The sequence below is a fragment of the Lutra lutra genome, chromosome 1 (genome assembly GCF_902655055.1).
Source record: "Lutra lutra chromosome 1, mLutLut1.2, whole genome shotgun sequence".
Classification (NCBI taxonomy): Eukaryota; Metazoa; Chordata; class Mammalia; order Carnivora; family Mustelidae; genus Lutra; species Lutra lutra.
The window spans coordinates 116,080,299-116,106,970 of record NC_062278.1 but is presented as its reverse complement, the minus strand read 5'-3'; the positions used below and the strand labels follow the sequence as shown (position 1 = coordinate 116,106,970).

The 26,672-nt window shown below is 46.2% G+C and overlaps 1 protein-coding gene across 2 annotated transcripts in view; it reads left to right on the top strand.

Moving 5' to 3' along the window:
* Positions 1–405: 405 nt before the first annotated feature.
* MB21D2 (Mab-21 domain containing 2) overlaps positions 406–26,672 on the top strand; it is a 111,296-nt gene continuing 85,029 nt past the window's right edge. The window contains exon 1 of one of the 2 annotated variants that reach the window (XM_047733098.1): positions 406–679. In XM_047733098.1, the coding sequence (XP_047589054.1) occupies positions 469–679 (211 nt within the window). In that variant the 5' untranslated portion in view covers positions 406–468. Of the gene's footprint in view, positions 680–989; positions 1,015–26,672 lie in introns of those variants that run through there. The other variant, XM_047733113.1, reaches the window with a different exon arrangement.

Here is a 26,672-nt window from a genome sequence, read left to right as displayed (position 1 = left end):
ATTTTTCTTTTCACTGGGTGCGCTGTCCCTTTAAATGGGGACGCTGGTGCTGGCTCCGTAACCGCGGAGCCGGCAGCTTGTTGATTTCAGAGCTGGTGAATTTCACATTGTTTCCACTTCACTTTCCTCGCTCGGAGGGAGGCTCTGGTAGGCTCCACGACCGCTGTCGCCGCGGCCAGCTCGGGCCAGGGGAGGACAGGGACCTGCAGCATCCAGGCCGGTGTGGGGCCGCAGGGAAGGGTGTCGGGGCCACACACGCACGGTCGCTGCAGTCAGCTGCTGCCGAAGCCGGGACGCCCGGAGCGCACCGAGCCGGGACCGCCCGCCTAGACGCCCGCCCGCCAGCCCGCCCACGGGCCGGGGCCGCAGCCAGCGAGCCGGCGAGGGGAGGAGGCCCGGGGGGGGGCGGGGTGGGGGGCGGGGGTGGGTGCTGCCGCCGCCGCGGAGCTGCTACTCGGCGCGTTTTGCATGAAGATGGCGGCTCCCACCGCCAGCAAGGCAGCCTCCCTGGGCTGTAACAACAAGCCAACGTTCCCGGAGCTGGATTTCAGGTCAGGAGCTCGGGTGGAGGAATTGAACAAACTCATCCAAGAATTCACGAAGCACGACCAGCGGGAATACGACGACCAGAGAGCGCTGGAGATTCACACCGCCAAGGATTTCATCTTTTCCATGCTGGGTAAGAAGGAAAAAAGGGGAAGCGTGTGTGTGTATGTGTGTGTGATGGGAAGCGGGGTAGAGAACCCATTCCCCCTTCTTGTGCTCTCTTTCCTTCTTGGTTTCCTTCCCGGAGCCGGGTGCCTGTGGTAGGACCCATCCCTGTTCCGCCTCCCCTTCTTTCTCCGCCGCAAGCCGAGCTCCCTTCTTTAGTATACTTTGCGCCGGGTCCTTTTACTCCCGTTCGCAGGCTCTTTTGTTAATTTCTCACCGGCCGGGGGGCTTGTAAGCAGCTGAAGTGTTCGTGGTGAAACATCTCACTGTTGGAGGGAAGCCCCTGGAAGCGGCGCGGTTCAGGTGAGACCCGAGGCGCCTTTCGACGCAGGGGTTTGGCTTCGGAGGTTCAGACCTGCGCCTTCCGATGAGCGCCGAGTCTCGGGTCCCGTCCGGAGCTTGGGGCGCGGAGACAGTTCGGGGCTCTGGCTCCGCGCCCGAGCGACAAGTTGCTTCTCTAGTCTTGCGGCGCGGCGCTGTCATGCCAAGCCCCCGGTGACCAAACTTGTTGGGTGTTCCCTAGTAACCCGCTCAAGTAGGCTGGGCGCCCGGAGTTCGTGCAACTTTGATTTGCAAACCGACTTCCCTTTGAAGCGCTCGGAAGCATTTCCTGTGCTTTTCCAGGGCTCTTGCTGAGCTCGGAATTTCTGATTCCCAGCTCGAAAATGACCAGCCTGAGAGCTCGGACCCCAAGAAGCGCCGGGCTCCTCCTCTTTGTGTATTGTCCATGCGCCCGCCGGGCGAGGCGCCCCGAGTTTCGAATCCCGGAGACGCCGGGGGGATAGAATAACGCCGCCACTCCCACCCCAGAGCCCGGCATCTACTGGTCCTTCAACAGATTGTCGGATGGTGTGTAAAGGGAAATAATTAAGCAGACCCGGAGCCCACCCCCTCCGCAAGTGTCTGTCCTTCGAATGATTGCTACTGGGGGTAGAAGGAGTGTCCGCTGCTGGGAGCGTCCCTCCCACGTAGCTTGCGGCTCCACTAGTGCAGCCCTGGGGGCATGCAGTACGTGGCCTGACCGTTAACGTTGCGCAGAACTGGGATTCGAGTGTAGAGCTGTCCTAACACGCGCCTCTGTGCCCTCTACACATCCATCCTCAGCCAGTTTTCCAGGTCGTGGAAAATTTTTTTGAAAAAGGGCTTTGACCCCAGAGGAAGACAGAATTTTTTGCTTTCCTGCTACAGTTTGCTTGGATTACAGCCGGCTGTTGGTCGTTGCTGGTTCTGTCATTAGGCCACCTTCTTTCCTCTGGGTTTATCTTCTTCCCCGAAGCCCAAGTCCAAGTCGCGGGTTTTACAGATTGAACGTTTGGGGGCCGGTAATAGTAATGCTTTGGGCAGTTGGAAAAAGTATGTGAAAACTTGGGGCTGGATTTTACCTTTTGCTCCACACTGCCCAAGTTGTCCTAAATTCTGTATGGGGTTGAAAAGCTCTCTTTTGAGCTACTCTGCCATTCAACCGTCTGTATGAATTAAATGTTTTGTTGTTGTTTAAACAACTCCCTAACCTGGTGGGAGTGAGCTTGAAGATCTGAAAACCGGTACAGTGATTGGCAGAAGGGTGGGGATACGCAGAGAAGGCTCAGGGCAGTGATTTCAGTTGCTTAATCATGGCCTTCTTCTTTGACATAAATAATGGAAGTCTGCCATTGTGTTGTTACAGCCCCCTGTGTCAGTTCTGGTGTCTTCTGCTCTAGGTGGTTTTCTAGAGAAAGGTTCTGGGTCACCATCACACAGGATAATCATGCAACAGAAAATGGGAGGGGAGGGGAGGAGGAGTAAATTTAAATACCCAGCTCATTAGGAACTTCTATGCTAACCCCATGGCTGAGACACTGATTGAGCCAAACCTTCACCCACATATGAAGGGTGAATTATTCCAGGGTGCTTAATGTATACCTGCGTTTGATGTCACCAGAGGTATTGTGTTGACAGGTAAGCTAAATTACCTTCTATCCCTTTTTATCTGGTTGACCTTGTGAGAGAAGGCTTTCTTGTCCCCCTGGGAATTTGATATTTCCACCTGCAGGAGAGAAAATTCAGGAGAGTGTCATTTAAGCCTTTTGCCCCTCTGGACACTAGAAGGCAGATGGCAAAATGGGCTTTGCCTGTGTGTGGTGCTGCATTCATTAGTGAGTTCCCTGCCTTCCTTTAATGAGGTGCTGGCTGCTCTAGACAAGTGAAGGTTTGGCGACAGCCAGGGTCCCCGTGTGGATTTACTTTTTCTAAAGCGGATTTTCGCTTGGCTTAAAAAACAAAATCTCTTTTTGTGCACTTTGTTTCACTTGCCACAGCCTTGAGTCTTTCATGAATATGCAAATGAGGTGTCTTAATGACCCTCAGCTTGTTAAGGTGTCACTGGGGTGGCACCAGGCCCTCATTTCTGGGAGGTTTTTGGGGGGCAGGGAGGCACAACTCATCTTGGCTTTGTTCTGCCTCTGTCTGAGCTGTGTGTACCTGAGGATTGTCTGCAGCTTAAAAACATTATCCCCTTGCATGGAGTGAAATGGTAGAGGCATTTGGTGGGAGCCCCTTTAATGGAGCTGTGGATAATGCTACCTCTGTTTTTAGGCGGCTGGGGTGGTGGGGAGCAGCTACTTTCTCTGTATAAAATTGTTAGTCTGGAACGAAGGCCCGTTCTCAGGCCCTTTTTTGTAGGGTCTACTTTGGAGGCAACTTTGTGCAGAAGAGTATAAAGTGGTGGTAGACAGTTGTCATCACCAGTGACCTGTCAGCCCCAAGAAAGTCCATTGTTCTATCAAAGCAGAGTTCTGGATAGGTTGTGGGTTGGTCTGAGGCTGTTGGTGGTCACTGCGGTCTCTGTGATCTGTCCTGATGTTCTGTGTTTGTACAGATATCCTGATTCCTTTGAGGCGGATGTTGGCTGGAAACATCTAGACTCACTCTTTATTTCTCTATACCTTGGTCTGTTAGGAGACTGATTGCTGTTATTATCTAGTTAATATTTGAGAGCCCAGATTGTGTGAGAGGCTGGCAGTGCATAATAAACACCATTTATCAAAATTCAGGGAAATTGCCAGAGTTCATTAATGTTTTAATAATATTTGGTATTTGCATAATGTCTCTGCCAGCTCTTTTGTTATCTTCATTCCCTTGCGAGGTTGGAGGGAGCCTGGTTGTGTCCCCATTGGACAGATGCACAACAGGGGCTAGGCAGAAACTAGAAGCCAGGGAGGAGACAAGCAGTCACTTACCCTATAATCCAAATGGTAGATACCATGGCAGAGTTATTAGGACAGCTCTTATTTATGATTGCCTTCTTAATGCCAAGAACTTTGCATGGTCTTAGAAGTAGGTATTACTTTCCCATTAAACAGATGAGGATATTGAAATTTCCTGGGGTTAAGGCCCTCCCAGGGTCTCAGGGCTAATAAATCGTACAGATGTTGCTCAAACTCACAATACCCTGCCTCTCAGGCATGTTCCTCCTCTCCTGCTTGAGAAACTATTAAGAATAAATGCATTACATCCAGAGGACGGGTTTTGTTAAAAAAAAAAAAAAAAATGCTACCTCTTCTTTCAGGATTTTGTCTCTGATTTCAGCGATCACTGTTAGAGTGATCCAGGCAGCATCTGAGCTGATTTCTGGAACAACCCGAGTTCAAGTATTTTATTCCATAATAAAAGCACTTGTTTGAATTTCTGGTTGAGAAAATGGTCATTCTAATAAAATGTGGAAATCTGTGGTTCTAGTCCTAGTCTGCTGCTTTCCTAGTTGTGTGGTCCTAGTTTTTTCATCTATTAAAAATGGGTAGCTTTGTAAACTAAAAAGGAATGTATACATGATTTTATTATTTATTTAAAGAAATGGGCATTATTAGAAAATCTAGTGAATTTAGGCTGGGATTACTTCTGTAGGTTGGCTTCAGAAAGAACTAGGGAGTACCACTAGAGGCAGCCTAAGAGAATATGGGCTCTGGCCATGGAAGTCATGGCTAACTCTACCTTACACTGCCCGTTTGTTAACCTCCTACCATGCTCTGGCCATTGTGCTAACCACTTGCATAAATCCATCAATGTTTGTCATTTTCTTCCAAAAATTTGTGCACATAAGTATTCTCATGCCTCTGCATTCAACAAATACTTACCGAATGTTATACTGGTGGCTGAACAAGATGCAGGGTCCCGAGGATAGCATAGTGAGCAGAAACTTGAAGAAATTCATATAGGCCCTTGGAGACCCTTCCCTCTTCTCCTTTGTCTACAACTTCCCTGAAAGCAGTTTACTGGCTTCTGCGTCCATTTCGGTCCATAAATACATCAAAATCCTAGAGTGCGGTGCTTCTGAGAGTTGTTAGACCTACCATATTTTTAGGCGCTTTCTGTATCTTTTGAGTAGACCAGTTTGAGGCCCGGCCTTGCTCGTGTTTGAATGCCATTTTTCTCTTAATGAATTTATCCAGCAGTATTTACTGAGGGAGTTTATTCTGTCGTTGCCTCGTGGGCCTCCAAGTCTTGGTAAGCCCCTTAGAGTTCTAGTCACTAATGTGCTGTATCTGAATAACGGGCAAGAACATCTTTGAAGCGTACTCCAGCACTGAAAGTATTATGCATCTAGGGCAGGGAGAGCCTCTGGATATTTATTTTTGCTGCTCATTCAGTTGGTCTCAATACTTCCTTGGTGGTTCTGGGCATTGTTGACCTTTGCCCTTGACAGAAGAGTTCTAGAACTGTTGACTCTGGGTCTTCCCACGATGCCTTGTTCTGTTGCCCATCCAATAATGCATTGCTCATGATTAGACTGGGCCCCCTTTTGCTTACATAGAAACATTAGATTCTCTCTTGTCAAGCTGAGAACTTGTCATTGAATATTAGCTCTTTAGACTCTCCTGCAGCTCTTTTTTTGTTTGTTTTTAAACAATTTGGAATCTCTGATCCCCTTTCAGACCTATTGAATCTGAATTCTGGGAGATCCTCAAACTGTCTGATCAGCACTCTGATATCGTGTCCTGTGTTAGGCCTGATGCCGCGCATTTCCCATCCAACAGAACTGCTCCTTTACTCAACAGATATGATTCCACTTGACATGGAGCCTAGGACCAGGCTGCTGAGCTTAATGAGCAGACATGCCTCCTAGTTCTTGGAAACAGAGTCCTTCCACCGGGGACAGAGGCAGGGAGGCATGGCGACTGCACCAGAGGTTGTCGTAGGTCTTTACAACATTGTATCATTTAATTGTCACCATAACCCTTGGAAAAAGAATTACAGGGCAAAATTCAGGAACTTCCCAAGTGTACCAGCAGGGAGGTTGCAGAGTTAGGACTTAACCGGGGTCAGGCTGATGAAACCGTTGCTTTTGACAAAGACACTACTCTGCTGTCAGGAGTGGAAGGAGACCTGGATTCTGGCCCCCACTGTTTGTGTTATTTGCTGTGTGACTTTGGGCAGGTCACTTAGATTCTTAGCCTCAATTTCTGAATATGTAAGTTGGGACAAATAATTATAGCCATCTCATGTGTTCGGGTGCATTAAGTTCTGAATCTGAAAATCTCTGTGCGGGACAAATGAAGGACATGTCTGAGTTCTAGTACCAGCTCTGTTTTGTACTGTGTGGGATGTGCGTTGCCCAGAATAAGTCTCCTAGCCTCTTTGGAACTTCTTTTTGCCCATTTTCCAATTATAGAAAATACAAAGAATAAAGCAAAATCATTCCCCTATTCGAATCACTATTAATATTTTGACATGCATTTTTCTCCCTAGACATCTGTGTTTATACACACACACGTAAACCCACTCATACTTACGTGCACACAGTTTTACATCATATGGATGCATGATTTCTCTTGGTAAATTTATCGATATGCTGTCATCTCCCACGCTTTAGAAAAAGGAGTTCTAATCTAAAACAAATGTTCTCCTAGCTTCTTTCATTCATCTCTTATTCCAAAAGAAGATACTGTTCCAGAACTTAGAGCACATAATCTGATTTAATAATCTGATTTAATAGTTGTTGAACCTTGACGCTGTTGATTCGTGAGGGTTTTATCTTCCTTCCAGGGCCATCTCCTAGCTGTATCTTCGCATGCTCTGGACTGTTACAGAATCTACCCACGTCCCATTTCCTTCCTTTGCTCCGACTGTTTTCTCTATGAGAACTTCTTAACCTAGGTCTATGGCAGTAATAACATGGACTGTGTGAACTTGAATGGGAAAAATGACGGCTTTATTTTTATTAATCCCTAACTGAAATATAGTACTTTTCTTCCATTATAAAAGGAGGTACTAAGTCATAGGAGTATTAGCAGTACCTATCTTTTTTCTGTTTCTTGCCACGAGAAATCAGATATTTTCATTTCACATTATAATTCTTGCCGGTATCTCAAAAGGTTGTTTATTGCTGCTGTAAAATGATGGTGTCTCTTAGACTTGCTGCGAGATTTCACGTAATGCGGTAGTAAAGCATCACTTGTATTCTATCACAAATGTACTTTTTAAATGTATGTTTTTGCTTTAATATTGATTTGCTTTAAAGTCCTGTGTACTTTTATCATTTTCATCTAAATATACTGTTCTTTTTGCAGAAGCCCATAGGCCTCACCAGCCTGTGAAGATAAGCTCTGTCACAGAGATGGTTAAGCATTTTAGCTGCTAAGCAATGACGCCTTACCTCTGGTTCCTTTGCCTTTTTCAGCTCCAACTCCGAGGCCACTGGACTCAGGAAGTTTTCCTGTAACTCTTCAAGGAGAAAAAAAATTTACCTTGCTTCTGCGTTCTTCTAACACCTGCCCCCCCCGCCCCCTTTATAGCCCTTAGCACGTTCTTCCCCTGGCTAGGTTAAAGAATCTAAGGCTTATTTATCTTTCCAGCACTCAGTGGGGTACACAGTTGGTGTTAAGTTCTTTGATTCACTCTGAAAGAGCCTTTCTATCTGAAGCTTCTTATTCCAGCCTCAGTTTCAGGAGTGAGCACTTTCTGACATTGTCTCTAAGAATTTTCCCTTCTGGAAAGCCATGCTAAATGGTCTTCTCTGGATCCAGTCTTTTTATTTGGTAGTTTTTTCTCCATTCCAAGAATAATAACCTTAAGACTTATCATAGGGCTATTTAAGAAATGTGCCAACTGATTACTGTAACTTTTTTTTTTAAAGATTTTATTTATTTATTTGACAGGCAGAGATCACAAGTAGGCAGAGAGGCAGGCAGAGAGAGAGGGAGAAGCAGGCCTCCTGAGGAGCCGAGACCCCGATGCAGGGGTTCAATCCCAGGACCCTGAGATCATGACCTGAGTGGAAAGCAGAACCTTAACCCACTGAGCCACCCAGATTGCTGTAGCTTTTTGACCAAGAACAGCAAACAGTGAGTTGTGGGAATGTCCCCTTTCCTGTAAATCCTGACTTTTCTTCCATAGACAGTGGGGGTCCTCGTGGAACTCCTGCATGGAAGTTCCACCTTTGGGGCTTCATGAAATGCAGAGAGGGCATAAGTCATCTTTCACATGAAGGCTTTTCATAGTCTTATCAGGCAGCTTCCAAGTTTCCAGATGCCTACTCTGAAATTGAATTCCAACAATTCTTTATTATAGACCACTATTCCTTGCCATCAGTAATAATAAGTTACCTTTGTGCAGTGCTTTATAGATTATAATCATGTTCGCATTTGATGTGGAATGGTATTCTCTGGACAGGCCTTTCGGAAGTAGTGTAGGAACTATTAACCTCCGTTCACAGGTGGGGGTGCTTGAGACTCTGTGATGAGTTGGAGGTCATGGAGTACGTTGTCATGGAACAAGACAACCCAGATCTCTAGTGTCTTCGGCTACAGTGCATGGTCTGCAAAGAGCCAGTGGGCTTTTCCACTGTTAGATGTCTTCCATGGGTTGCTGAGCTGAGTCTGGGTTCCCAGACAATGGCAAGGGTAGCAGTTTTCATTCCCCTCAGGGCTTTTCTGCTCTCCCCTTGGGCCAAGGATAGCTAGTGAGTGATGCTGGCTGAGATTGGGATGGGTAAGTATTTGCCCCAAAGGTCTGCATTCTCCAGGTCTGATTGTTAGGCTTTGCCCAGCTGTTCTTAGGGTCTGTGATGGTGTCCACAATGGACCTGGGTGATGATTTGCCGCTGTGTGATCTCTTTTTTTTTTTTTTAAAGATTTTATTTATTTGTTTGACAGAGAGAGATCACAAGTAGACAGAGAGGCAGGCAGAGAGAGAGAGAGGGAAGCAGGCTCTCTGCTGAGCAGAGAGCCCGATGCGGGACTCGATCCCAGGACCCTGAGATCATGACCTGAGCCAAAGGCAGCGGCTTAACCCACTGAGCCACCCAGGCGCCCCCGCTGTGTGATCTCTTTAAGGACATTCGTAATTATGCTGTTATGTGAGGCCCTGTCTCTAGGAAAGAACTACTTGGTTTTTTTGTCCACTTAAGTGTCTTTTCATAAGTGCCCTCTGCACAAGATAAAGGGACAGATAACTAGGTACAGTGCTGCTATGAAAAAAGCTAGCATGGGGAGCTGTTGTTCAATTTTTTTATTTTTCGTATTTTTCCCTCAATGCAAGAAGACATGATTAGTATTGGTGAGTTGAGTCAGTAATGGGAGGTGGTATAAGTTTTGTTTTCTTTTCTGGTTCTCCCAACTAGCGTTTGTATAGCTACAATGTGTGTAGAATCGTATAAGCATCCGTTCGTGAATTCATTCAACACAGTTGGGAGTGCCTACTGTGTGCTGGTGTTCATTACTGCACTGTGTAAGTGCGCAGAGTGCTGAATGAGAGAAGCAAGGTCACGGCCTCCACGGGACTATGGTTCACTGGGAGATTTCGTAAGATTTCAGTATGCAAATAAGCAGGGACGTGCACTATTGAAGAAGTGCAGAAAGTTATGCTAGAGAGTGTGACTGGGTGGGCTGGAGTGAAGCAGAGACATTTGAAATGGGAAGATGAGAAGGAGCCAACCATTTGAAGCAAAGACTAAGTAAATTAGGAGTATTCTAGGTAGACAGAACATATTCAGAGACCCTTAGGTGGGGGTACATTTGCTGCTTAAATGATAGCAAGTCTGACTTGGCCTCTCCAAGGAGGAGTGGTCTGTGTGCAGATTCGGCTTGAGGTGGAGGGAATGGGCTGCCTACTTTGGACTATGGGGAACTCCCGCAGGTCAAGGTTTTCCAGGTGGAGCCACCCTTGGCCAGGCACTTGCTCACAGTGTCAGGGATTAGGGGGAGGAGGACAATGTAGAAAGGTTGGATTACAGGTCTTCAAAAGGCCCTTTGTAGTCTTGTGATTCTCTGATTTCACCCTTGATAGCCCCAGGCTGGAAACAGTGAGTCCTATCTTAGATGATTTATGGGTCAAACGGCAGTTTTCATGGGATCCTAATAAGGCTTTACTTGTATCTCGTCCTGCATAGTCTACGAAATACTTCCAGATGCCTAATCTCATTTTGATTGCTCACAACAACCCTCTGAAGTAGGTGTTGTTTCTGCCTCTCACAGAGGAAGAAACCCAAGGTCCAAAGAAGTTAAGTAACTCACAGTTACTGCAGGGTTGAGGTGGGATCCAACTCCAGCCCTCTGAGGCTCACCCCGGATTCTCTGTATTATGCTAATTCTAAAAACCTTCTCCCCTGCCCCCACCCCCACTTCGTCCCAGGATGTTGGAGGCAGTAGGATTTCTGGTCGGTCGCGAGAGAGGCTCCCATTGTCAGGAGGAGGAACCCAGCCAATAGACTGCAAGTGGTCCCGTGCCTGGTCCCGATATTCAACTTGTAAGCACTTTCTAGGCTGCTTCAAGATCACCCTTTTAGCAGCCGCAGCTGTTCTTAATAGCAGCTGCTTGTGTGGATTGTGTTGTGATTAATAAAGGAAACTCAACAGTTTGTTCTTTCAACTGTGCCCTTGGTGTGCGCAGCCCCGCTCCCAGACAGGCTCTGTTCGGGATTCGGAAAAACGCAGTCCTGCTTGTGCACCATGCGGAAGGACCTCTCGCCCCGCTGTCCGAAGGGGCGGTCCCTCGAGATCAGAGCTGGTGAGCCAAAAGCCCACCAGGGACCCGGTGGTAAGGACAGCGGGTGCGGTGAGCAGCTCGATGAATGCCAGCTGGTCCTTGGTGTCCGAATCAGAGATGCCGTGGAGTGGGCAGTGCACCGGGGGACGCCAGCCATCACTCTCCCGTCTTGTCTAAAGGGGGGGCGTTGTGCCTGGCAGCCTACCTCGCTGCTGTGTTTTATGGTGTACCAGCCTCCTGCTTGTTAAAGCAAATGGCCTGCCCCACTCCCAGAGCTTCTTCTTCAGGAGGTCTGGGTCCAGCCTGAGAATTTGCATTCCTACTGAGTTTCCAGGGGCTGCCCCGCTGCTGCTGCTGGTCCAGAGCCCACACTCTTGAAGAACCACTGCTGAGGAGGAGGCAGGGCTGATCTGACTTTGGAAGTTTTAAGAGACCCAGTAGATCTGGATTTTACACGAATTCATTACATGAATGTTTGATTTTTGAATATTACTAAAATATTAAAGGAACATCATGTGGTTTAAAACTGGAGGTCACGTAGTATACTGTGGCTCCCAGTGTATCACCTCTGATCTGAATACTTTCAGAGAAATCCTTGTGCTGTCTGCTCTAGCAACAGAGGCCCAGGAAGGGGCAGTAAGTAGTTCATCAATAGTATGCGGTTAGTTTGGGGGCAGAATCACCACTAGAACGCAGGTGTTCTGCCCACTAGCCAAATGTGTGTGTGTGTTTGTGTGTTAGTCCTAGCACACTGTCTATGCTAATATACCAAATAAATTTTCCCTTTGCATGGAAAACTGTCTGCATAACTTTGAAAATAATCATACTGAAATTAATTTTTTTTCACCGTGCTCCAGGCATAGTTCTAAATACTTCATACTTTATATGTTGACTAAGTTAGTCCTAACCACACTCCTGTGAAAAAAGGTCATCTTCCTATTCTTATTTTCTGATGAGCATTCCAAAGCACAGAGAGGTTAGACAGTTACCCAGTGTCCCAGAGTTTACTGGTAGAATGGGGATTTGAACCCCAGAGATCTAGTTTCAGGCAGAAAGCAGCAAATAATTACAAACTTTCTTTTGTATCTCATTAAACAAACAAACAAAAAACCCCTTCCTCCTGCAAAATGGAAATCACTGATGGAATATTAGTTTTAATTAATGCTGCTAGAAAACTTGGAAATTACCTGGCCCGAGTTCCTCCCTCCTCCATTTTTCAGAAGTGGAAACAAGGCCCAGAAAGGAGAGGGGACTTAAACATCACGAATGCTGATTTTACCTTTGGGCAGAGTGGAGGTTAGGTAAGTGTCCAGCAAGTAATTGCTTCCTGAGAAAGGTGCTTGCCCCTGAGTGCAGTCACTCGGTAGCCTCTGCTCCCCCGGAAGGAAGGGTCCATCTGGGTTTGAAGGGACGGCGAGTCACTGAAGAGGGGCTGTGCTTCAAAGTAGGGAACATTCCCTTGCATCATTTGCAGTTCTCTTAATTGCTATAAGAGGAAGGACGTTAAGTAAAGAACCTCATGGTCTGTTGTGTTTGCCTTTGTCTTTTGACAGTTCCTTGTCTCTTCCTGTCTGGTTTCTTTCCCGTGGAGTGTGTCCTTTTCTCACACCTGTGCTATTTCCACAGCTTTGAGCATCATGATGAAGTTGTCCTCTCTGAACAGTCTGTATGTGTAGTAAGGGAGGGGCTGGCTTGGTGGACCCAGGACTCGGGCCAGCCTGTGGTTGGGATGAGGAGAAGCTCCAGGGGCTAGGATGCCTTCTTGGGACCTAAAAGAGAACCACCACCACTGTTGCTCCCTGCTGCTGGACTGAGGGCTCAGAGCTTTAGGAGGATTTAGAGAGTTGTAATAGGATTCAAAGAATTATAGAGGAGTTAAGCCAGTGGGGATCTTCCTCAGATCAGTTCACCCACCCCAGCATTTTGCTGGTGGGGAAATTTAACCCCATGGTGGACAATGACTTGCTCAAGGTCAGAGTAGTGGTGGTGGGAAATATGCCCCCCCTGTTGGCCAGCGATTGTTCCAAGTGCTTTAAAATCATTAACCCATTGAATCCCCACAGCGATCTTGTGATGAGGGAACTGTTCCCATCCCCAGTTTCCTGATAAGGAAACTTGAGCAGTTAAGTCACTTGCTCAAGCTGGCCATAGGGGCGCCATTCCAACCCAGGAGTCCTGCCTCTTCCACTCCTTGCACCTCTCCAAAAGTCAAGGAGCATTACTTGCCCAGGCTGTTTGTTGATTGCTGGCATGGAAGCGTGGGGAGGCTGGAAAGAAGGGAAGACTGGGCAGGGTGGAGAAGATAGTGATCCCGCTACCCTGCAGACTGGTGGCTCATACCATTCTTTGGGTTCCTGGTCCAGAGTCTCGTCATTCCCCCATTTAGGCTTCCTCGGCAACACTCATACTTGTGGTTTGTATTTATGGAAAGTCCTTTGTATCAAATCTCATCTCATCCCCAGTCTCCTCATTTTGAAAGAAGGAAGGTGTGTCCCAGCTAAGTGATTGACGTAAAGCTGTATAAAGGTCAACTGGGCCCTTGATATTCAGTAAATTAGGGCAGTTTTGTGAAGCCTTTTTCCCCTCCTTCTCCTGATTCCATCCCCCTCCCTGGTGGGTTTCGTTCCAGATTTAGAACATTTAATTAGGACATAGTTAATGTAGTCTATCGTGGGGAGAATAGGGAGCAGATCTTTTCTTCGACGAAAGGCAGATGCCATATGTGCTTTTGACAAAGTTACTTTGAAATAAAAATTGATACGTTGAATTCGGCTTTATGTGAACCAAAGCATCTGCCTCTTTAGTGTTGGGCTGTTCTTTTTTTTTTTTTTTTAAAGATTTTATTTATTTACTTGACAGAGAGAAATCACAAGTAAGCAGAGAGGCAGGCAGAGAGAGAGGAGGAAGCAGGCTCCCTGCTGAGCAGAAAGCCCGATGTGGGGCTCGAACCCAGGACCTGGGATCATGACCTGAGCCGAAGGCAGCGGCTTAACCCACTGAGCCACCCAGGCGCCCCGTGTTGGGCTGTTCTTAAAAGCGAGTAATTATTTGTTCAGGTAAATAATAGCCCTGTCCAGTTCCCCTGCTCTGTCAGGACAGATGTTTGTACATCGACTTGTCTTCAGCATTGTGCTACAAAGCCAGTCATCGGGATGAAGCAACCTCTTGAGATCCTAGTCCTCATGCTACTGAGCTTTGCAGTTGGAATCATCAGGGCAGCCTCATTCCCGCCCACTGACTCATGGTTTTCCTGCAACGAAGAATTGGTGGGCATGGAAGCATCCTGGTTTGGTGAACCCATCTGCACAATGCAGCAGCTCTTGGGAGAGGATTTTATCATCCTTAATTCCTGGGGAAGAGAGGATGGATGGTAAATGATTTTACTCAGTATTTTTGTCATTCAAGACCGACCAACCCCTGTTCCTGTCTCCTGGATCCCATTCTCGCTGTGGACCGCCTCAGCTCTCTGCCCTAGAGATTATCTCTGCCCCCTTCGACTACAGTTTCTCCTTCTGAGACATCCGTGCGTGTGCTCTCTGTTTTTTCACCAGAGATCTTGCAAGACCTTTACAACAAGTTCTCCGCGAGGCAGTAGAACTACCACGCGGAACAAACCTTCACGTTGTTGTCACAAGTTTTAGGACGAGATGGACGATGAAAAAAAAAAACCATACATATTATGACCAAAGTCTGGAAGGAAGAACCCAGACAAAGCAGAACCTGTTGCTGTGATTTTTTGTTCTCTCTCCAGTTTGGCGCGGTTGGCCATGCTCTCCTGAGCTCTCTTCCTGTGGCGTCTGTGGCAACATACTCTTCCTGGTGTTTGCCTTTTTCTCAGTTTTCCAGGTGAAGGACAGACTTGAATTCTTTTGTCCAACCCTTGGTGACTATTTCTGTCTCTTCTTCCTTTGCTGTCTCTGAGCTGTCTCTCGGTGCTATTTTTTGGTCAGCCTGGAACTCTTCACTGCCTCTTTGACAGTTCCACATGGGTGACCCCAAGGTGCCACAAATTGAGTGTTCAAAGTGAATTTATGCTCCAGAGCACCTCTTCCTCAGTCAGCTACACCACTATTCACCCAAGTGCCCATGACAGGAACTTGGCAGTCATCCTGAGCTCCGTGGCTTGTCCTCCTGTCCCAGAGCGGATGAGGAAAGGAGGCCTGTCAATTCTGCCTCTTTTAAGACCCCACTTCCTTCTCTCCATTCCCCTCATCGCCACCCTAGTGGGGGCCACTACCATCTGTTTCCTGGATTACTGCAGTAATCTGCTCACTGGGTTTTCTGTTTCCAGTCTTGCATCTTTTTAATCCATTGTCCATGCTGAGTCATCTTTTAAATATGCTGAAATCCCTTGGGGGCAGCCTGTCATTCTTCACGTGAAGTTCACACTCCTGTTTCACAAGGCCTTTGGAGACCCCACCGCTCCTATCTCTGGCTTCATCCCCTTCCAGTTCTACCATTTATCTCCTGTATACCTGCTGTGAGGCGGGCCCTGTATGAGGCACCGACACTGTTCCCTCTCAAAGTAAAGTCCCAAACATTCTGAGTGTGACAGGAAGGCCTCAGTGCCCTGTCTCCCATGGCCTCTTTGGCCTCATCTCCTCAGATGTCCTCACTGACTTGGTTGCAGTCACATTGGCCTTTCAGTTCTTGGGAAATACCACATTGCCACCCACGGAGGCCCTTTGCTGGAATGCCCCATCCCTCCCACCACATGCCCACACAGCTCACTGACTTCTATTACCCGGAAGATCTCAGCACCATCAAATCAACTCTTCCTAGGGAGGCCTTTCAGGCCATCCCCGAATAAGCCAAATTCTTTTAAGCAGGCATTCTGCCTTCACAGGTGTCTTAGTTGCACTGGTCAGCTATGAATTTATAATTATTCGTGACAGATGTCTGACTTTTCCCACTGCCATAAAAGCTTGATGCTCATCCCTGGGGTATCTGGTTTTCTTCCTCTTTTTTTGTTTGCCTGGAATGTGATTGTTCAAGACATATTTGGGAGGTGCTCAGTAAGTATTGGCGGCCTTGTTGGCTCTTTTGCTTTCATTCCTGCAGTTAGGGGGCATACAGTGCATGAGGAGTTCGTGATGGCCCCATAGGTAGTGAGTTTTGAGAATATACCTTGGTGTGATTGGGGGCTTGTCTTCCTTCCTCCCCTTGTCTCCCACCTCTCTGCAGCATGTAGGCTGGAATTAAAAAAATGTGGACTTTAGCAATTACTTAGTCCAGTCATTTCCAACCTTTTCTAAACATAAGGGTCTTTTTTTTTTCTTTCCAGTGAAAAACATTACAAAGCTTTAAATGGTAGTGGTTATAGTTTTCCTGTCAGTTTGTTGGAGAAAAATGAGTAGTTATGGAAAGCTACAATGGATCTAGTTAATCATGCAAATTACCTTGAATTTTTTTGTAATCGTATCAACATGTGTTTGAAAAACAGTAGCCTCTAGGCATTAGAGCGAATACTTGGTGGGCATATGGATTTGTAGCACCCATAGCTCCATGCTTCTGTGACCTCTCAGGAACTAGCATCCAGTCTGGCTCCTTATTTTACATTTGCATCAGATTTAGAACTGGTTACCTGCGAGCTCAGTTTTTCTCTGCACTTTTTTTTTTTTTAAAGATTTTATTTATTTATTTGAAAGAGAGATAGCACAAGTAAGCAGAGCAGCAGGAAGAGGGAGAGAGAGAAGCAGGCTCCCTGCTGAGCAGGGAGCCCGATTCGGGGCTCGATCCCAGGACCCTGGAATCATGACCTGAGCTAAAGGCAGATGCTTAACCAACTGAGCCACCCAGGTGCACTTCTGCATGTGTATTTAATTGAACTTAGTGTTTCTACAAATTTAGAGCAAACATTTAAAAAGCTGGGAGATTTTTCACAAAATCAGATTTCCAGCTTGAAAACTTTGAGGGCCTGGGCCCTATTTCCTATATGGCCTTTGTCGCCAGGTACTGAGCATTAAGTGTCTCCTTAGAAGTGCCACGCTTTCTTTTGTTTGTCATGGTGCTTGCTTCTCTCTACTGCTGTATAGCAAGTGACTGGTAGGATGGGGCCTAGAAACCTTGAACCTCAGCCCGAGGTGAAGAAGGCCTCCTGACCATCTCTGTAGAGACTTGTGATCAGGAAGAACCCTGGGCCTGGAGTCAGCAAACCTGGGTCCTTGTCCCGCTGCTGTTACTGACTGGCTTGCTGATCTTAAATAAGATAGGCGATCTCTCCAAGCCTCGGTTTGGTCGTCTGCAACCAACTTAATACCACCTGGACCCTGCAGAGTTGTGTGGTCTGTTGGTACAATGGGACATGTTTGCTGTTAACTCCCCCATCTTCTCTTTCCTTGTGTCTGTCTCTCATGGAGGGATCTATCCTTTATTGCTGTACCTTGATATTCATTTTAGGAATACTAGAAGGGAGATGTGGGTTCTCCCCTGCTTTCTCTCTCCAGCCACTTTTTACCCCTGTCCTGTCTGGAGCAGCTCCACTCCTTTCATCCCATGTCCTCTGCTCCTGCGGGGAAGAGAGGGGGTCCCATAGCCATAAGCAAGCTGCATCAGTGACACACAAGACACCTCTGAGTTGAACTCCAAATAGCAAAGAATTAAATCATTGCATTATTGCCTGTTGAGATACTCTGTAACCAGCCAACTGAGGCATTGCTAACACCTGTAAGACCCTAACAGGATACCAGGCTGGCATGGAGGATTTAGTTTTCAGTGACATTGTCCTTGTAGGCAAGATCTGTCGTTCTGTGGTAAATTGTACGGTTTGAAAGGAAAATACTGGTGCTTTTGTCCTTCTGGATCTTCAAGGTATGGTAGGCCTCAATGCCACAGAAGAGGAAAGAAATAGGAGTGTCAGCCTCTGTGATTACATGAAACAGGGTGACATGGGGGAAAGAAAAAATGTTGTCTTGGGAGTCGGGCAAACCTGAGTCTGTTACAGGATAGCTGCGTGACCTTGGGCAGACTATTCTTTCTGAGCCTGTTTCTTTGTTAATCAAACAGGGGTAAAAGAACGTGTTTCATCTTTTAATTTTATGCAGGCCTGCGTTGGAGATATTGCAGGTTCAGTTCTAGACTGTTGTAATAAGGGGAGTATTACAGTAAAGCAAGTTAAGTGAATTTTTTGGTCTCCCCCTGCATATAAAATTGTGTCGACACAATACTATAGTCGAAGTGTGCAGTTAAGCATTATGTCTTAAAAAGACAGTGCACATACCTTAGTTAGAAAATACCTCATTGCTTGGGGCGCCTGGGTGGCTCAGTGGGTTAGGGCTTCTGCCTTCGGCTCGGGTCGTGATCCCAGGGTCCTGGGATCGAGCCCCGCGTCGGGTTTCCTGCTCAGTGGAGAGCCTGCTTCCTCCTCTCTCTCTCTCTCTCTCTGCCTGCCTCTCTGCCTACTTGTATTCTCTCTCTGTCAAATAAATAAATAAAATCTTAAAAAAAAAAAAAGAAAGAAAAAGAAAATACCTTATTGCTAAAAAATTACCCATCATCCGAGCTTTCAGCGAGTGGAAATTAACTGATCACACGTCATGGTAACTAAGATAGTGATGAGGGAAAAGTTTGAAATATAGCAAGAATTACCAAAATGGGACACAGACACAAAGTGAGCAGATGCTGTTGGAAGCATGGCGCCCATGGACTTGCCTGTTGTGGGGTTGTCACAAACCTTCAACTTGTTATAAAAAAACAAAAACCACAGTATGTGCGAAGTGCAGTAAAGGGAAGCACAATAGAATGTGTGCCTGTACATGAAACTGTCCTTCTCATCCCTTTTTTTCCACTGAAAATCCTTTTTTTGCCCCTCCTTTAAATAGGATTAGCAGTCAGCCTGTAAACAGAGAAGTAACATAAATTTGTCTGAATAGAGATCTAGTGTGATTCTTTGTGCAAACATTTGGGTTCTGCATTCTCTTGCCTAGGTAGAATGGAACTCCTAATGATTTTTTAAAGGTTTGTAAATAAACCAGGGTAGATTTTCCAGGAAACCAAAAGAAATTTTTTCTTCCTTTAATAATTTCCCAGACATTTCTTTTTTATTTTAAATATTCTTTTTTTCCCAGCTTACTTTGTTTATTTATTTATTTGACAGAGAGAGAGAGAGAGATCACAAGTAGGCAGAGTGGCAGGCGAAGGCAGAGGGGGAAGCAGGCTCCCCACCATGCGGGAAGCCCCATGCAGGGCTAGATCCCAGGATCCTGGGATCATGACCTGAGCCAAAGGCAGATGCTTAACTGGCTGAGCCACCCAGACACGCATTTCCCAGACATTTCAGAAAAGGGTAGGATTGGCCAAATAGGATGCTCATTCCAGCCACTCTGTAAAGCCAGTGCACGGGGGCTTCGGGAAGGGAACTGAGGGCCCCCTCCCCCACCAATGCCACAGTGATGGGCTGCCTGGATTAAAGTAATTGAAATAAAATAGAGATTTTAAATTTGAGATCCATAATGATTTTCACCCAGAATAGAGGGAGAGGGACATATGTAGGGGAGATGTAACATGGAGATGAGTGGGATACATGCTCAGAGGTGCAGGAGAATGTAGCAAACACACTCAGAAATCTGCATAGGAGTTTACAATTACACTAATACATCTGAGAATTTAGGGTGGTGCTAGAGGCTGGGTACCTGCTAGTGAAATGAAGGAGGTGGGCCCTGCACCCGAAGTTAGGGTATTAAGAAGAGACTTCTGCTCCTCCAGGCTTCTTGAGAAGTGGGGGCCATGCAGAGAGGTCCTAGCAGATCCCACACTCACCTACCCATCACCCAGCCTCCGGGACTTGGTGACTGGTTCGTTTTGTGAAGAGTGTTGGTGAACTTGGAGTTGATGATGAGTTGGATACCAGAAAGGATCCTGAAGAGACTGAGAAGAACTTCCAGATGTTCTCTGAGATGTCAAAGAAGAGATTTCTTACCAGTATTCTTTCTTATTAATCTTACCTTTTTGTCTTATAATTGGGTGAAAAAAAGCTGGAAGGAAGTCTTTCCCTTGAGGAAGAGCTATCCTGTGAAGTCGTCCTACCCCTCATCAAAATGCTCCCTCCTGGGCAGGGGAGGGCGGGATGGGGTGTTGGGTGGGCAGAGAAGATGGCTTCTTAAGGAATGGAGGGGCAGAGCTTCATCTCTGATTTCAGGAATAGAAGTTTTCAGGGATGGAAGCAGGAACTCTAGTAACTTCCTCAGAAAAGAAATGAGACTGAGCGTTATGGGTCACGGGCAACAAGTTTGCAAGGTTCTGGTGGCTTTTAAATGTTCTTGGGTGTGTTGCTTCCTTTACCTGTTTGTCTCTCAGCTGTTACGAGTGGTAGAGATCTCTGAGGTAAGAGATGCACTTGTCATCAGCGGGAGCCAGGTCGAGGGCTGGGCCTAAAGCTGGGGAGACCAGGCTCTACTCAAAAACCAGCTGGGATGGAAGAGCCGAGCAGGGGCCTGAGGATGGGACAGCCTAGCCTGCTTCACAAGACTAGGAATTGCTAAGGATGCTTCCCAGGTGTTTCAAGAGTTGGAGGGTTGTCCTGTGATACCACAGGCATTTGAGACTTTGCTTACCTGCTTACTGTGTTGTCTTTGGTAAGTCGCTGCCCATCTCCAGCGCTCACTTTCTCATCAATAAATGAGGAAATTGGGTTGCCTGAGTCTATGATTTTAGGATTCCGGAAGTGGAACCATCTTTCTCATTGAGACCAAAAACTTGCATCAGATAGCTATACTTTTGAGATTCCTGGGCTTAACATGGAGGTTTGTCGGGGTAGTTGGTTTGGGGGTACTTATTTCTGCAGGGGAGGTATGGAGAGTGGTTTCTGTTCTCATTGGAGGAAGTCATGGCGTCAAGTCCCAGGACTCAACAGGGAAGCCCGGATCCCCCCCTGTGGCCCCCTGAGGAGTGACTCCCTGACTCTAGAGCAGTGTGGCCCCTGGTAGGGGTTGGTGACCTGGCCCCTGATGCTATTAGTGTTACAAAAGCCCGAGGCTGTGGGCTCGGTGTACTGAGTGCGGCGTGGAAGGCACAGAGAAGACAGTTTACACTGACGGTGACAACTGGGTATCTTTGTGCAAATTAAGTAGGACACCAAATACAGACTTCATCTTTATCTTCTTTAAATACTTTCTGCTCATTTGCCAAGGTTCCAAGTAACACCATTTCAGAGATTCAGAGGTGTCTAACACAGATCCCCACTCTGTACATAATTCTGTGCCCATTGTGTGACTCTGTTAGAAACATTAGGGTAATTATAGAGCTACTTTCTGCTTTTCATTTGCTATGATACTAGCCCTCAGTATGCCTGTACTGGCCATATTAATGAGTAATGACAGAAAATTAAAAAGAATTCAGCGGGCTCCTAATTTAAGATTTTTTCCAAGCCTTTCTCTCTCGCATTTATGGGCTACTCACTACAGGTGGGAGGATGATCCATGGGGTGGTGCGCTTTGGGCTAGGAGTTCACAGACCCAGTGTCTGAGTGGGGGGGACACAAACTCGCAGTGGACGCAAGGGCCACAGAGGCTGTTGGGTGTGAGAGCATGTTGGAAGCTGATGACGGGTGGACAAATGCCAAGCGGTGGAAGGCGCTCTTTAGCACAGTTCCTCCAGCAACAAGGGGGCTGCCACTTTGTCCTGGGCTTCTGGGCCATCTTCCATGTGTGTTTTGTGAATTGAAATTTTATACTTAATATTTGGGCTAATAGTTGTTATATTGGCTGGATACATCCTCACATGTACAGTACCTGTAACCCCAAAACTCTCTGAGGTAAGTGGGTTTTTTTGTTTGTTTGTTTGTTTGTTTTAACAGCCCACTGCAGAGTTCAGGGGCAGATGGGTTACGTCACAGGCCTAAAATCAGATTCAACTGCTCGAAAATACTTTGCCAAACTTTTGGACAGTGTTCACAGCCTTTGGAGCGTTTCTTTTCTCGTTTGTCACATTGTCCCATTTGACCTTGGAAGGGCTTCCATCGCCTCTGTAACAATAATAACAACTGAGGTTTATTGCGTTATTATGTGCCTCAGCCAGCACATCTTACAGATGAGGAAAGTGAGGCCCAGGGACGTGAAGAGCTTGCCGGAGGTCACACAGCTAGCGTGGCCGGCCCTGCTGAGCCATTTCTGTACTTCTGGGAATAAAAGCATGCCTACAAGCTTGACTGGATCACCGGTGCCAGGCCCCATGTTGAGTAATGCCCATTCAGAATCTGATCTGGTGGCCCGCTCCCCACGGAGGAGACCCTGGGCTGTGTTCTGCCCACGGCAAACTCCTCTCATCCTTCCTCACCTCGCCACCCATTTGCAACATCTCCCTTTTATTTGGCTCTTCCTGACCTGGAAATGTCACCTCTTCACGAGGCATCTCTTCCTCTCCTCATCCACATGGTACATGTCATCCATCTGCAGTCTGAATTTGGCTTATAGACCTCTCACACGTGGCCCTGATTGTCTTCAATACAAATACAAAATTGAGTTAGATCTGAAAATTCCGGTGACTGGAAAAAAAAAATCTAGGGTCGCCTGGGTGGCTCAGTGGGTTAAAGCCTCTGCCTTCGGCTCAGGTCGTGATCTCGGGGTCCTGGGATCGAGCCCTGCATTGGGCTCTCTGCTCGGCAGGGAGCCTGCTTCCCCCCTCTCTCTCTCTGCCTGCCTCTCTGCCTGCTTGTGATCTCTCTCTGTCAAATAAATAAATAAAATCTTTAAAAAACATCTAGGTTTAGGATTTCTTATGAAAAACTGTGGCAGCATGGGATTTGCCTATCCACCTGCCAACATCAGACAACTCCCTCTAGACTGGAAAGGGACTCCGCTTTTTCCTCCCTATCTCCTTTCTCCATCCTCCATGTAACTATCAGACTGTGGTACCTAGGAGTGTATACTTTACGTAAGATAGGAAAGCAATAAAGTTGGGCATAGAGAAGAAATTTAGGAAGTGTATGCTGAATCGAATTAAAGTTGGTAGCTTAAGAAATAGTCTTAGTTTGGTAAGAGAATATTTGCTCTTTGCGAGCTGACTTGCTTTCATGATACTTTTTGGGCAGATGGGCATATTAGGCTTAATCTATTATTTAAGGGAGGAAAGCCTCTATCCCTCTGCTTGAAGGTTTATGACTCATCAAAAGCTAAAAGATGTACTTAGACCTACTTTTGATAAAATTACTTTTATTGGACTAGTCAGCATTTGGGAATATGAGGAAACTATTTTCTTTAAAACAAATCGCAGACTTGATGAGTTAAATGAGATAATGTATGGGAAAGTGGTTTGTATGTTATTGAGTATTCAGCCAGTAAGTTATTGGAGATGTTTTGGGAGCGTTATCACCTTATCATCATTTCAAGCTTAAGACAGACATTTAAATCTTTGCTGTCTGCCGCTTTGTACCTTGCTCAACAAACCACTTACACTCTCTGAGCCTTTTTAGTAGGTATATTTAAAAAAAACAAAAAACAAAAAAAACAAGCAACTAGCTTATGTTATCTCCCAGTACCCAGGACAGTGCCTGGCATAGAGAAGGTGCTCAATATTTATGCTGGATAAGTGATTAAATAAAGAAGTAGATATGGGGATTTTTGCAACCTTACTGAGCTAATGCACCTAAAATATCGAACGGAGAGGCAGCACATGTTAGCTTGCAGTTTTTAGTTTAGACTGTTTTCTAAACCTTTCTCCTGGACACGGGTTAGGGGATGATCTTTGTTCTTGGATGAAAAGGACAGAGGGCTGGTAGGTGTGTGGCACGCAGGTGACAGGAGGCCACGGAGCCCTAAGCTGTGTGTGGGATGCTGGATGGACAGAAGCAGACTCATACAAGTGGCGAGCTGCTCTGCTCGGATCGCTGGCCTTTCTCATCCGGATCTTGCTACAGGCAGACAATTAGGCAGGGGCAACATGAGTTCAGATGCATGGAATTCTGGACCAAGAGATTAAACTACTAGAAATAACAGGACAGATCTAGAAGGGCCCTTGGCAGTCCATCAGGCTCATCACTTCCTCGTTCCTAATGCTATGTAGAGATGTGGTAAGAGCAAAGAACAGGGACCCTGGGGTTGCTCAGTCCTCGGTCTGAATCCCTGCGTTGGCTTTTCCCATCAGACTGACGGCGTGAGTCTTAACTTTCTTGACCCTTATCACCTTACCTACTTACTGGAGGTAAAATGGTCCACCGAGATAATTGAGCAGGGGGCTTCCAGAAAAGCTTCTGACAAGTGAGAAGATGGTGTGTTTGTATGCCCAATAAATCTCTAGTTTCACCTTTTGCTCAGTGGTGGCCCTGTTCTTTGAGATAAGGTGTTAAGAACTACCGAAAATTATCTCTAAAAATGCAAGAACTTTGAGCACGTCCACCATCATTTTCCCCCACTCAAGACAATCTTTGTGTTTTTATTAATATTTTAAAGTCACCGTTCTTTCTGCTCTCTCCACTGCTCTGCCTAGATGTGATATTTAGAGACTTCTGAGAGGTATGTGCATCTTGTATCAGTAACCCCCTGCCAGGGCTATGAGGGTAGCCATTAGGACCTCATGCCGTAGCCTCACACCATATATCATTTTTGTCGAAATCCACTTGACCCAAAGGTTTTTACAAGACAATCACTTGGCTTCACGGCTTTCCAAATGTGCGAGTTTGTGCCCTTGCAGTCAGGAAGAGGCATGATATGCTAACTGTTAACTTTATAGGTAAGGTGTGTTGTTTTTAATCATTGCTTACAAAACACACTGCGTCAGACTTTTTCAATACCCAGAAAACCATCATGCAGGAGGCTCAGGTTTACCTTTTGTCATGCTGGGCCAGCAGGCATTAAAAGCTAAGGCTGCCACCCTCTAAAACCCAGGCTTTCTTTAAAGGACAAGTACAAGCTCTTTGTTTAGTGTCTTGAATTTTCATGGTTCACTCTGCATCATGATTTCTCAAAGTCTCGAGAGTTGAAAACACTAGGAAAATTCTCCTTTCTTTTATTTCTGATGGGAATTTCCCCTGGTGAGTGTGATCTGTGAAAATAAAGTACACAGTGATGAGGCTTTGTGCTTGTGTGCACATAACTGTACCGTTAACCAACCTACCTTTGTGTGTTTGATCGTCCTCCTTCTCCTGTGATGGAGGCAGGAACATTCTTTAGTTACTTATTCCAAGGAGTCGTTTTTCCAGAAGCACCAAACATGTCAAGAAAAGGTTGCTCTTGTTTTTGTGTGTTCTGGGAAGAAAGAAAAGTAAAAAGAACTGTTTTTCCGGACTAGCTGTAGTTTCAGAAATCCCATTAGACATTTCTTATATCTTAAAATCCACCCTTCACAGAAAAGACATTTCTGAAGTCAAACTTCATATTATTTGGGTTTCTTACTGGCCGAGCAGCATTTTTATTATTTTATGAAACTGTGTGATGACTCTCTGACTGCAGGTGATCAGGACCCAATGTCTTTTTAGAGGAGGTTTTTAGACTGGATTTAACCTTACAAATGGTAGAGTGATTTCTTGTGTGGGGGAAAACTTTTGCCATAATGTTTTACTGTCACGTTGTCCATTTTATTTTTTAGATTTTTATTTATTCATTAGAGAGCGAGAACGAGCTGGGTGAGGGGCAGACAGAGAGGGAGAAGCAGGCTCCCTGCTGAGTGTGGAGCCCGAGGTGGGGCTCGAGCCAAGGACCCTGAGATCATGACCTGAGCTGAAGGCAGAGGCTTAACCCACTGAGCCACCCAGGCGCCCCTGCCACTTTGTACATTTTGCAAAGAATCCACAAAATACTTTTCAAGTCCCTGTACTCTGGGTGCCTAGTTTTTTGTTTCTCTCTTCATTTGGGGGGTGACAGTTCTGGCTACCTCTTGAGCCAGCCTGGAACAAGCCTCCAGAAACTGTTTTTTGGTGTGTTTTTCTTACCATCCTGTGACCCACTGTAGGACTAGATGGGGCCTGGCCTGGCAGGGATCTTGTAGTTTCTCTGCAGGCTGCAGTCTCAAGGAGATGTTTCTAGGACAACAAACTTTAAAAAAGAGTAACATGTGTTAAGTAAAAATTAGGTATTAAGTGTGAAATGAGAGATTCAGAGCCAAGAAACCTCTTGGAATAGCCAGTTCATTGAATTTTCTTCTCCCAGGAGCTCCAGCAGTCTGGGCCTCTGCATTCCAGCCATTCCAAGCTGCTCACTGGTTTCGATTCTCCCTTGATTCCATGGCTTCTTCCCTGGCTTCATTTGTATTTCTCCTTCGTGGATTCTAAGCACCAGTATTTTAAGGCCCAGCCTGAAAGCCATTTTAGTGAAGACCTCCTTAATTCTTTTTTTTTTTTTTTTTAAGATTTTATTTATTTGACAGAGAGAGAAAGTGTGTGAGAGGGAGCACAAACCGAAGGAGCAGCAGGCAGAGGGAGAGGAAGCAGGCACCCATGGAGCAAGGAGCCCTATGTGGGGCTCGATCCCAAGACCCTGGGATCATGACCTGAGCTGAAGGCAGGCGCTTAACCCACTGAGCCACGCAGGTGCCCCTCACCTTAATCTTTTTGTGCAGGATTCTGCCAACTCTGAATGGAATTAGTGTGTGCATGTGTGTTTGTGTGTGTTGAGCAGATCCATAAACTGTATTTTAATTATTCTGCTGTCGATTTTTCCACTGGGTTTGTGATAGGCGGGACTATGTGGGTTTTTCCCCTTCCCTTCCCTGTAGCTGGTCCCCGTCCTGCCTGTGCAAACACTGAGGGAGGGGGCGTGGTCTGAGCTGTTCCTCTAGACTTTGGAGAGATTGGACCTGGAGTTCACAGGACGGAGGGCTAAGTGCCTTCTCCTTTGTATCACTCCTTGCTGAGAGAAGCAAGAATTAACACTTTAGGAAACATATTTGCAAAGAGGGAGGGATTTAGAAGCTTTTATAATTAGATTTCAAAAGACAATGAGTGAAGACAAAGCATTTTAAGTCAAGTAATTCATATAAACTGCTTAGTGCTTGCCTCTTACTTAGCAAGCTCTCAACAAATGGGAACCCTACCATCCCATAGGAATGGCTTAATCACATATCATACCAGCTAA